We start from the raw sequence: 12,549 nt of genomic DNA on the forward strand, positions 1-12,549 counted from the left end.
TTCCCTCTTTTATTTTCAGGCTCACGGAGAATCCCAACTATGAAGTGGATCCCAAGTGGCTGGAGCAGATGCAGAACCCAATGTCTGCCCCTTCGCCGAAGCCCAGCTCAATGGATAGTTATGGTTCGTCGGCGGTTAAGTCGCACGGTGGCCGACCGTCGTCCAACTCCAGCAACGCCTCCTCCTCTTCGCACACGCAGCAACAACAGCCGAATCCCGCGCAGTCGCCGGCCGGCAACTCTGGCAGCTCCAAGAAGTCATCCCGTCAGCAGTCGGCTGCGGCTGCCGCCTTGGATCAGGCTGCTCTGCAATTCGGCTCTCTGGCCGGCCTGAATCCCAACCTGCTGGCCAACCTGCCCGGACTAGGAGCATTCGATCCAAAGAATCCACTGGCTGCCTTTGATCCGAAGAATCCGCTGCTCTCCATGCCATTTGGTGGAATGCCCGGAATGGCGAATATACCGGGGCTTGGAAACCTGAACAACATGAATCTGTTCGCCAGCTTGGCGGGCATGGGAGGATTGGGCAATCTGGCCGGTATGGACACCCAGTCGCTGGCAGCGCTGATGGCTGCTGCCGGACCATCGCTTGGAGGACTGACAGGCAGTTCCGGAGCGGCGGGATCCAGCAAGAACCAAGGCCAGTCTGGCGGCGGCTCCTCCAACTCGTCCTCATCGTCGGCGAGCAAAAAGAAGCAGCAGCAGCAACAGGCGCAACAGCAGGCCCAGAACGAAGCAGCTCAACTGGCAGCGGCCCTGAGCGCCAGCAGCGGAGGATCAGGTGGTGGCTCGTCGGGAGGCGCCGGAGGAAAGAACTCTGCGCCGTCGGCTTCTCAACTGGCGGCAGGATTCCCCTTCCTGTTCCCGAATCCATCGCTCCTTTACCCACCCATGGGACTGGGCGGCTTGAACCCGTACTCCCTGGGATCCAGTGGCCTCGGCTCCGCCTACGACCAGCTGGCCCAGCAGTACAACCTGCTGAACGGAGCCACTTCCTCCGCCTCCAACACGAGTTCCACGCAATCAAAATCGCATCAGTCGCAGTCCAAGTCCAGCCAGTCGAGGAACGCCTCGGCTGCTGCCAATTCGGCGGCCAGCCTGATGAACGCCATGGCCAGCATGGGTGGAGCCAGCACAGCGACCACCCAGTCCTCGTCCGCCTCAGGATCGGGTCGTGGCAGGCAGTCGAGCGGCAGGAGCCAGCCCCAAGTTACGCCCACGGCGGCGGACATGGCCCAGCTGAGCAGCTTGCTCATGCCGGGAGCAGATCCTCTTCTGCTGGAGTCCCTGAGCCGAATGAGCAATATGGATTTGGCGCAGGCCACCAGATTGATGAGCTCCTTGGGCATGCCACCGCTGCCGGGAACTTCCAGCTCGGCGTCCGGTGGTGGCGGCGGTGGAAGCACCTCCTCCAGCAGTGCCAGCAAGCGAAGCAGCAGCCAGTCTGCCAACGACCAGGCCAAGGAACACCAGAAGTGGCTCGAGAGTTTGGCCCGGGGAGCCCTGCCAACCGATCTTGCCGCTCTGCAGGCCTTCTCGCAGGGCAAAATGCCGTCCACATCGTCCTCGAATACGGCCACCTCGTCGTCGTCCTCCAGCAAGAGCGCCAAGTCCTCGGCTGCGGCGGCGGCGGCAGCAGCAGCGGCAGCTCAACTGCCTCAGATACCAGGCATGACCAGTGATTTCTCGCAGGCCTTCTTGGCCGAAATGGCTGCCCAAGCGATGGCGGCCGCTGGAGGATCACTGCCACTAAGCGGACCCGGCTCCCTGGCCAGTCTGGCCGGCCTAACAGGCGGATCGGCTGGAGGCTCGAGCGGTGGTGCCAGCGGCGGTGGAAGCTCCTCAGGGAACAGCAGTTCATCGAAGCGCCAGCGCGAACAGGATGCCTTCAAGCAACAGATGGACTACTACACCAAGACCTTGGGACTGGGATCGGGTATATCACTGATTCCCACATCGGCCGGCGGATCCTCATCCTCTTCGGTGGCAGCGGCCTATGCTGCCGCCTTGGACGCTGAACACCAGCAACAACAACAGCAGAAATCGAAGCGGTCGCGCAGCGAAATCCATCCAACAAAAGAGGAACTGGCGGCTGCCGCCCTGGCAGCAGGACTACCCCTGAACCTGGGAGCCAGCATGAGCAGCATCGAGAAGAGCTTGAGAGGCGGAAGCAGCTCCAGCAGCAGTTCCACGCCAGCACCCATGTCCGCGGAACAGGATAAGGTTACGCTAACGCCATTGAATGCCTCCGGATCGGGATCGGGTTCAGGATCTGCATCCGGATCGGGATCATCAGCGGCTGCAGCCGGCTTGGCGGCCAATCTGCCGAGTCAGACGACCATCACCATTGCTCCTCCGATCAGCAGTGGTGCCAGCACGAGCAGCGAGCGATCGGAGCGCTCCGAGTCGCGCATATCGCTAACCATCACCAATGCAGCGGACGCGGCGAAGCTGCCCCCACCGTACGAGGAGGCGGACGAGCTGATCATTCAGCCCATTCTCAAGAAGCCGGCGGCATCCGGAAATCCGGGTAGCAGCCACGGCGGCAGCGTTGAGGACTTGGACACGGCCGGAAACACTTCGGCGGCCAATCTGAGTGGCTCCTCCAGTTCCTCCGCTGCAGCGGCGGCGGCTGCGGCTGCTGCTGCCGCCGCCGAGGAGAACCGTCGCTCCTCCAACAGGCTAAAGCGTCCGAGATCTGGCAACGAACAGGGTAGTGTTTCCGCTGAAGGCCAGCCACCAGAGAAGCGGCGAGAGCTGAGATCCACGCGACATACACGCTCCTCGGCGGACGCCAATAGCCTGAATCTCTCGGCAGGAAGCGAATCCGGAGCGGAGGAGCGGAATGAATGAGTATTGCGCAGATCCGAGCGACAGCGCTAGCAGGATGACGCGGCTCCTCCGAAAGGCCGGAAGTTAGGATCTGGACCAGGAGGAGCCAATACTAAACAGGCGCCGCAACAACAAAAAGAGCAACATCAACAACAACAAAAAAAACAACAACAAGAAGATGAACCCAAGCAGAAGCAAAGAATCAAGAGAAGGAAGACGATGATGAGCAAACAGATGCAGACGAGGTCGAGACGAAAATTAAATGCTAGGCTAACTGTTACCACTAGATCCCTTAAGCTTAAAGTTGTGTAAATTATAAGAGCATATATAAACTATATATAGAGGTTAGGAGCGGACTCAGGGTAGGGTGGGATGTGGCGATTGGCGATCTTGTGGAGTGTGATGCCTTCGGCCACCAACAGACACTGCTGCAACCCGTCTGTTGGTCCAACGGCAGAAGCTCCTCTAATTCCAATCGAATTACTTATTTAAGCTCCAACTGCTGCACAACTGGAGCATGAGTAGGTATTCCATATTCCACCTTAAACTGACTGCTTAAAAATATTCATACAGTTACGGAACATGATTAAAAAGCGCTTATAATTTAATTGTAACGAGAGAAGCGAATGCTGCTGCATAAAGATTATCCGTTTAAATTATTGCAACCACACACACACACACACCCACACACACATAATTTATAAGCGACTATACACACAACACCACACAACAGGCACACATAATTATAGTTGAGATACAAAAATAAGAGACACAGATACTTGGGTTTCCTGCGCTGTCCTCACACACATGCAAAAGTCTCTATATATACGATACCTGTACATAATTTATGACCTATGACCTATGACCCCATATGAAAATGGCTCTCGCATTGCTTAAACATTTTAAATATCGTAAGACACAACCGTGTATTCTCATGGCCGAATCATTCAATCCACACACTCCACTTACATTAATCCCCCCAAACTCCCTCACTATTTTGTATTGTATACTGTACTCTCTACTCTTTGTGTGTAATTTTTCGATTATTTTAATTTTGTAATTAGTGAAAGGAATGGAAATAAGGACGAAGTGGATCGGATTCGGATTTGGAGAAATGGATAGAAGAGAAGCTTCGTTCGTGTGTAGATTTTAATTTTTTGTAATTGTAATTTGTATTCGTATGTTTTTTTAAACAAATCGCATCTTTGTGTAACCCAACAAAAAACATAAAACTAAAAAAAAATTATGATTAATGAGAAAATGAAAGAAAAATCAACAAAATCATCATCCCCCCCTTAAGCAGACGATCAGGCGCGCAACTAACGAATGAAAAAAAAAAACAAAAAAACGTTTATTGAAAAATAGAATTTTTTAATTAAATCAATTTTAATGTAATTGAATAACAAGGAGAATGTGAAACTTGCACGTTTGATGATAAGGTATATGATCGGTAATTAGCGCATAATGCATAATTACTCGAATGGGTAAATAAAAAACCAATTATGGATTTATTTTGTTCGCTCTTTGTACGAAACCGATGGATTCTGATGAAACGTAAACAAAAATGAATGAAACGCAAAAACGCAAACAACCAACATATATTGCATACTTAAATTTTAAGTAAAAATCGTAATTAAAATTATAATATAACAGCAGAACAACAAAAAGCAACAACAACCAGAAGAAGCAACTACAGCAACAAGTAACAACCAAGCATCAACTATTGATATTGATGATAAATAAACATAAAAAATAAATTTCAAAAATTAAAACCATATTTTTGTTATAACTGGGTGGTGGGGGTATTTTTATTTCCATCAGCCGGCTCTAGAAAGCGCATTGCTGGCCCCATTTGAAATCCGAATAATCTACAAATCAGTTCTTAATTTTTTCTTCTATTCTTTTCTTATTAATCACAATTTTTTTCGGTGTACTTCGTGACACGAGCCCACCTTCAGGCACTTACAAGGCAAGCAGTGGCGCCGATCGCCAGGGACGCCATTGGATGGCCCGGGCAGGTCCCACATCACCAAAGAATCGTGCATTACCTCCATCCCGACTAACAGATACATCGCCGCACTTCAACTCCAGATACCCAGACACAGATACAGATGCAGATTGTACATCGGCGTTGGCGCTGGCTCTGGGGCTGGCAATAAAGTGCCATTTAATAATAAGCGTTTTATAAACCATGCTTCCCTATTTAAAATATTGCTTAAATACCATTTTCAAATTTTTTCAAATTTTCCAAGGGGTACCCTCATGAAATTGCGGGCTTCCCCGATTTTCCGCTTTCCCCACTTTCCGATTAGCATAGCTCGGCTAATTCCTATACGATAAAATTATAAAGTACCATTTAGTGATCAGCGTTCTATAAACCAGGTTTCCTCATTTAAAATATTGCTTAAATACCATTTTCAAATTTTTTCAAATTTTCCAAGGGGTACCCTCATGAAATTGCGGGCTTCCCCGATTTTCCGCTTTCCCCACTTTCCGATTAGCATAGCTCGGCTAATTCCTATACGATAAAATTATAAAGTACCATTTAGTGATCAGCGTTCTATAAACCAGGTTTCCTCATTTAAAATATTGCTTAAATACCATTTTCAAATTTTTTCAAATTTTCCAAGGCCCCCATGAAATTGCGGGCTTCCCCCATTTTCCGCTTTCCCCACCTTCCGATTAGCGTAGCTCGGCTAATTCCTATCCGATCAGAAAATAAAGTACCATTTAGTGATCAGCGTTCTATAAACCAGGTTTCCTCATTTAAAATATTGCTTAAATACCATTTTCAAATTTTTTCAAATTTTCCAAGGGGTTCCCCCATGAAATTGCGGGCTTACCCGATTTTCCGCTTTCCCCACCTTCAGGTAGGCTTAGCTCGGCTAATTTATATCCGATCAGGAAATAAAGTACCATTTAATGAACAGCGTTCTTTAAAAAAGGTTTCCTCATTTAAAATATTGCTTAAATACCATTTTCAAATTTTTTCAAATTTTCCAGGGGGTTCCCCCATGAAATTGCGGGCTTACCCGATTTTCCGCTTTCCCCACCTTCAGGTAGGCTTAGCTCGGCTAATTCCTATCCGATCTGGAAATAAAGTACAATTTAATGATCAGCGTTTTATAAACCAGGTTTCCTCATTTAAAATATTGCTTAATTACTAAGGTCAAATTTTATCAAATTTTCCAAGGGGTACCCCCATGAAATTATCAAATTAAATATTTTTATAAGTTCCTGTTTTTTCGATCATGTATATCTTGGCCATTTCCCAATCGATCTAGAAGCAGGGCACCATTTTGAGATCAGGAGGTTAATATCCTTCGATCTCTACCAAAATATCCTTCATGTCCTTGAACAAACATTTTCCCGATAATGAATACAAAATACATTTGATTTTTTTTAATTCAAGGATAAAACGTCCTTTGATGCAAAAACTTTTGATACAGTTCGAAGGATCTTAAAGTCCTGACTCCGATATGGCATTCTTTTCCAAAATCGGTTATAGATTTCCGAGATATAAGCTAAGGAACTATTCGAAAATAAAATGTTTGGCCAAAAACATTTTTCCCACGGTGTTAACTTGGCCAATACCAATACTTTTTAGCCATGCAGGTGGAGACTCTTTTTCCGCATTTTTTGAGCCATCTCAATCCAGGATTGGATGCGAAATGGCCGAGATATTCACAAAAAACATTTTCAAAAATCGAAATCGACCTACTGGCCATTTCTGTTCGCCTAGTACTCCGAGCCTGGTAGCGCCCAAAAATTGAAAAATTTTTAGCCACAAAAGTCTGTGACGTCACGGATTGAACCTCTACATGTGACGTCACACTGGGGGGTGTCTTGGCTAAAGGATCCACATATGTTCTACACAGGATCCACATTTCGATCCGTTACATTTGAATTAAAATTCAAAAATAGATCCCGCCCTCGCCTGCCCGGGCTTTTTCAAATTTTCAAATTCAAAAATAGTTGCCCGGCCCCGCGAAATTTAAATATCAACCGGTAACTTTAAACGGTTAACCGGTTCAGCCAAGACCCAACCCCATATAGCCAAGATACCATTAAGTGGTGACGTCACGGATCGCAGCCTATTCCGTGACGTCACTGACTTTTGTGGCTGAAAATTTTTCAATTTTGGGCCGCCAACAGGCCTGGAGTACTAGGCGAACAGAAATGGCCAGTAGGTGGATTCTATTTTCTGAAACAGTTTTTTGTGAATATCTCGGCCATTTCGCTTCCAATCCAGGATCGTGATAGGTCATAAAAAGCGGAAAAATAAGGCGCGTCGAGTGGCCAACACAATCTGGTCTTAGCCAAGTTAACACCGGGGGGGAGTTAAAATTGGCCCAAAACTAATATTTGTATAAGTTCCTGTTTTTTTCGATTATGTATATCTCGGCTATTTCCCAACCGATCTGGAAGCGGGGTACCATTTTGAGATCAGGACTTTAATATCCTTCGATCTCCACCAAAATATCCTTCATGTCCTTGAACAAAAATTTTCCCGATAATGAATACGAAATACATTTGATTTTAATTGAATTCAAGGATACAACGTCCTTTGATGCAAAAACTTTTGATGCAGTTCGAAGGACCTTAAAGTCCTGACTCTGATATGCCATTCTTTTCCAAAATCGGTTATGGATTTCCCGAGATATAAGCTAAGGAACTAATCGAAAATAAAATTTTTGGCCAAAAACATTTTTTCCACGGTGTTAACTTGGCCAATACCAAAACTTTTTAGCCATGCAGGTGAAGACTCTTTTTCCGCATTTTTTGAGCCATCTTAATCCAGGATTGGATGCGAAATGGCCGAGATATTCACAAAAAACATTTTCAAAAATCGAAATCGACCTACTGGCCATTTCTGTTCGCCTAGTACTCCGAGCCTGGTAGCGCCCAAAAATTGAAAAATTTTCAGCCACAAAAGTCAGTGACGTCACGAATTGAACCTCTACATGTGACGTCACACTGGGGGGTGTCTTGGCTAAAGGATCCACATATGTTCCACACAGGATCCACATTTCGATCCGTTACATTTGAATTAAAATTCAAAAATAGATCCCGCCCGCGCCTGCCCGGGCTTTTTCAAATTTTCAAATTCAAAAATAGTTGCCCGGCCCCGCGAAATTTAAATATCAACCGGTAACTTTAAACGGTTAACCGGTTCAGCCAAGACCCAACCCCATATAGCCAAGATACCATTAAGTGGTGACGTCACGGATCGCAGCCTATTCCGTGACGTCACTGACTTTTGTGGCTGAAAATTTTTCAATTTTGGGCCGCCAACAGGCCTGGAGTACTAGGCGAACAGAAATGGCCAGAAGGTGGATTCTATTTTCTGAAACAGTTTTTTGTGAATATCTCGGCCATTTCGCTTCCAATCCAGGATCGTGATAGGTCATAAAAAGCGCAAAAATAAGGCTCGTCGAGTGGCCAACACAATCTGGTCTTAGCCAAGTTAACACCGGGGGGGAGTTAAAATTGGCCCGAAACAAATATTTTTATAAGTTCCTGTTTTTTTCGATTATGTATATCTCGGCTATTTCCCAACCGATCTGGAAGCGGGGTACCATTTTGAGATCAGGACTTTAATATCCTTCGATCTCTACCAAAATATCCTTCATGTATTTGAACAAACATTTTCCCGATAATGAATACAAAATACATTTGATTTTTTTTTAATTCAAGGATAAAACGTCCTTTGATGCAAAAACTTTTGATGCAGTTCGAAGGACCTTAAAGTCCTGACTCCGATATGGCATTTTTTTCCAAAATCGGTTATGGATTTCCCGAGATATAAGCTAAGGAACTAATCGAAAATAAAATGTTTGGCCAAAAACATTTTTCCCACGGTGTTAACTTGGCCAATACCAATACTTTTTAGCCATGCAGGTGGAGACTCTTTTTCCGCATTTTTTGAGCCATCTCAATCCAGGATTGGATGCGAAATGGCCGAGATATTCACAAAAAACATTTTCAAAAATCGAAATCGACCTACTGGCCATTTCTGTTCGCCTAGTACTCCGAGCCTGGTAGCGCCCAAAAATTGAAAAATTTTTAGCCACAAAAGTCTGTGACGTCACGGATTGAACCTCTACATGTGACGTCACACTGGGGGGTGTCTTGGCTAAAGGATCCACATATGTTCCACACAGGATCCACATTTCGATCCGTTACATTTGATTTCAAATTCAAAAATAGATCCCGCCCGCGCCTGCCCGGGCTTTTTCAAATTTTCAAATTCAAAAATAGTTGCCCGCCCCCGCGAAATTTAAATATCAACCGGTAACTTTAAAGTTTAAACAGTTAACAGGTTCAGCCAAGACCCAACCCCATATAGCCAAGATACCACCAAGTGGTGACGTCACGGATCGCAGCCTATTCCGTGACGTCACTGACTTTTGTGGCTGAAAATTTTTCAATTTTGGGCCGCCAACAGGCCTGGAGTACTAGGCGAACAGAAATGGCCAGAAGGTGGATTCTATTTTCTGAAACAGTTTTTTGTGAATATCTCGGCCATTTCGCTTCCAATCCAGGATCGTGATAGGTCATAAAAAGCGGAAAAATAAGGCGCGTCGAGTGGCCAACACAATCTGGTCTTAGCCAAGTTAACACCGGGGGGGAGTTAAAATTGGCCCAAAACTAATATTTGTATAAGTTCCTGTTTTTTCGATTATGTATATCTCGGCTATTTCCCAACCGATCTGGAAGCGGGGTACCATTTTGAGAGCAGGACTTTAATATCCTTCGATCTCTACCAAAATATCCTTCATGTCCTTGAACAAACATTTTCCCGATAATGAATACAATATACATTTGATTTTTTTTTAATTCAAGGATAAAACTTCCTTTGATGCAAAAACTTTTGATACAGTTCGAAGGATCTTAAAGTCCTGACTCCGATATGGCATTCTTTTCCAAAATCGGTTATGGATTTCCGAGATATAAGCTAAGGAACTATTCGAAAATAAAATGTTTGGCCAAAAACATTTTTCCCACGGTGTTAACTTGGCCAATACCAATACTTTTTAGCCATGCAGGTGGAGACTCTTTTTCCGCATTTTTTGAGCCATCTCATTCCAGGATTGGATGCGAAATGGCCGAGATATTCACAAAAAACATTTTCAAAAATCGAAATCGACCTACTGGCCATTTCTGTTCGCCTAGTACTCCGAGCCTGGTAGCGCCCAAAAATTGAAAAATTTTCAGCCACAAAAGTCTGTGACGTCACGGATTGAACCTCTACATGTGACGTCACACTGGGGGGTGTCTTGGCTAAAGGATCCACATATGTTCTACACAGGATCCACATTTCGATCCGTTACATTTGAATTAAAATTCAAAAATAGATCCCGCCCGCGCCTGCCCGGGCTTTTTCAAATTTTCAAATTCAAAAATAGTTGCCCGGCCCCGCGAAATTTAAATATCAACCGGTAACTTTAAACGGTTAACCGGTTCAGCCAAGACCCAACCCCATATAGCCAAGATACCATTAAGTGGTGACGTCACGGATCGCAGCCTATTCCGTGACGTCACTGACTTTTGTGGCTGAAAATTTTTCAATTTTGGGCCGCCAACAGGCCTGGAGTACTAGGCGAACAGAAATGGCCAGTAGGTGGATTCTATTTTCTGAAACAGTTTTTTGTGAATATCTCGGCCATTTCGCTTCCAATCCAGGATCGTGATAGGTCATAAAAAGCGCAAAAATAAGGCTCGTCGAGTGGCCAACACAATCTGGTCTTAGCCAAGTTAACACCGGGGGGGAGTTAAAATTGGCCCGAAACAAATATTTTTATAAGTTCCTGTTTTTTTCGATTATGTATATCTCGGCTATTTCCCAACCGATCTGGAAGCGGGGTACCATTTTGAGATCAGGACTTTAATATCCTTCGATCTCTACCAAAATATCCTTCATGTATTTGAACAAACATTTTCCCGATAATGAATACAAAATACATTTGATTTTTTTTTAATTCAAGGATAAAACGTCCTTTGATGCAAAAACTTTTGATGCAGTTCGAAGGACCTTAAAGTCCTGACTCCGATATGGCATTTTTTTCCAAAATCGGTTATGGATTTCCCGAGATATAAGCTAAGGAACTAATCGAAAATAAAATGTTTGGCCAAAAACATTTTTCCCACGGTGTTAACTTGGCCAATACCAATACTTTTTAGCCATGCAGGTGGAGACTCTTTTTCCGCATTTTTTGAGCCATCTCAATCCAGGATTGGATGCGAAATGGCCGAGATATTTACAAAAAACATTTTCAAAAATCGAAATCGACCTACTGGCCATTTCTGTTCGCCTAGTACTCCGAGCCTGGTAGCGCCCAAAAATTGAAAAATTTTTAGCCACAAAAGTCTGTGACGTCACGGATTGAACCTCTACATGTGACGTCACACTGGGGGGTGTCTTGGCTAAAGGATCCACATATGTTCCACACAGGATCCACATTTCGATCCGTTACATTTGAATTCAAATTCAAAAATAGATCCCGCCCTCGCCTGCCCGGGCTTTTTCAAATTTTCAAATTCAAAAATAGTTGCCCGGCCCCGCGAAATTTAAATATCAACCGGTTCAGCCGGTTAACCGGTTCAGCCAAGACACAACCCAGTCTAGCCAAGATACCACCAAGTGGTGACGTCACGGATCGCAGCCTATTCCGTGACGTCACTGACTTTTGTGGCTGAACATTTTTCAATTTTGGGCCGCCACCAGGCTTGGAGTACTAGGCGAACAGAAATGGCCAGTAGGTGGATTCTATTTTCTGAAACAGTTTTTTGTGAATATCTCGGCCATTTCGCTTCCAATCCAGGATCGTGATAGGTCATAAAAAGCGCAAAAATAAGGCTCGTCGAGTGGCCAACACAATCTGGTCTTAGCCAAGTTAACACCGGGGGGGAGTTAAAATTGGCCCGAAACAAATATTTTTATAAGTTCCTGTTTTTTTCGATTATGTATATCTCGGCTATTTCCCAACCGATCTGGAAGCGGGGTACCATTTTGAGATCAGGACTTTAATATCCTTCGATCTCCACCAAAATATCCTTCATGTCCTTGAACAAAAATTTTCCCGATAATGAATACGAAATACATTTGATTTTATTTGAATTCAAGGACAAAACGTCCTTTGATGGGAAAACTTTTGATGCAGTTCGAAGGACCTTAAAGTCCTGACTCCGATGTGGCATTCTTTTCCAAAATCGGTTATGGTTTTCCCGAGATATAAGCTAAGGAACTAATCGAAAATAAAATGTTTGGCCAAAAACATTTTTCCCACGGTGTTAACTTGGCCAATACCAATACTTTTTAGCCATGCAGGTGGAGACTCATTTTCCGCATTTTTTGAGCCATCTCAATCCAGGATTGGATGTGAAATGGCCGAGATATTCACAAAAAACATTTTCAAAAATCGAAATCGACCTACTGGCCATTTCTGTTCGCCTAGTACTCCGAGCCTGGTAGCGCCCAAAAATTGAAAAATGTTCAGCCACAAAAGTCTGTGACGTCACGGATTGAACCTCTACATGTGACGTCACACTGGGGGGTGTCTTGGCTAAAGGATCCACATATGTTCCACACAGGATCCACATTTCGATCCGTTACATTTGATTTCAAATTCAAAAATAGATCCCGCCCGCGCCTGCCCGGGCTTTTTCAAATTTTCAAATTCAAAAATAGTTGCCCGCCCCCGCGAAATTTAAATAT

The 12,549-nt window shown here is 45.0% G+C and overlaps 1 protein-coding gene across 18 annotated transcripts in view; it reads left to right on the forward strand.

The window, feature by feature from the left end:
• Positions 1 to 4,603, forward strand: part of LOC6507136 (chromodomain-helicase-DNA-binding protein 7) — a 45,282-nt gene extending 40,679 nt beyond the window's left edge. For all 18 annotated transcript variants that reach the window (XM_044716337.1, XM_044716335.1, XM_044716342.1 and 15 more), the window contains one exon: positions 20 to 4,603. In XM_044716337.1, the coding sequence (XP_044572272.1) occupies positions 20 to 2,852 (2,833 nt within the window). In that variant the 3' untranslated portion in view covers positions 2,853 to 4,603. The remainder of the gene's footprint in view (positions 1 to 19) is intronic.
• The last annotated feature ends 7,946 nt before the right edge of the window (positions 4,604 to 12,549 follow it).

Source organism: Drosophila ananassae, chromosome 3R (genome assembly GCF_017639315.1).
Source record: "Drosophila ananassae strain 14024-0371.13 chromosome 3R, ASM1763931v2, whole genome shotgun sequence".
Taxonomy (NCBI): Eukaryota; Metazoa; Arthropoda; class Insecta; order Diptera; family Drosophilidae; genus Drosophila; species Drosophila ananassae.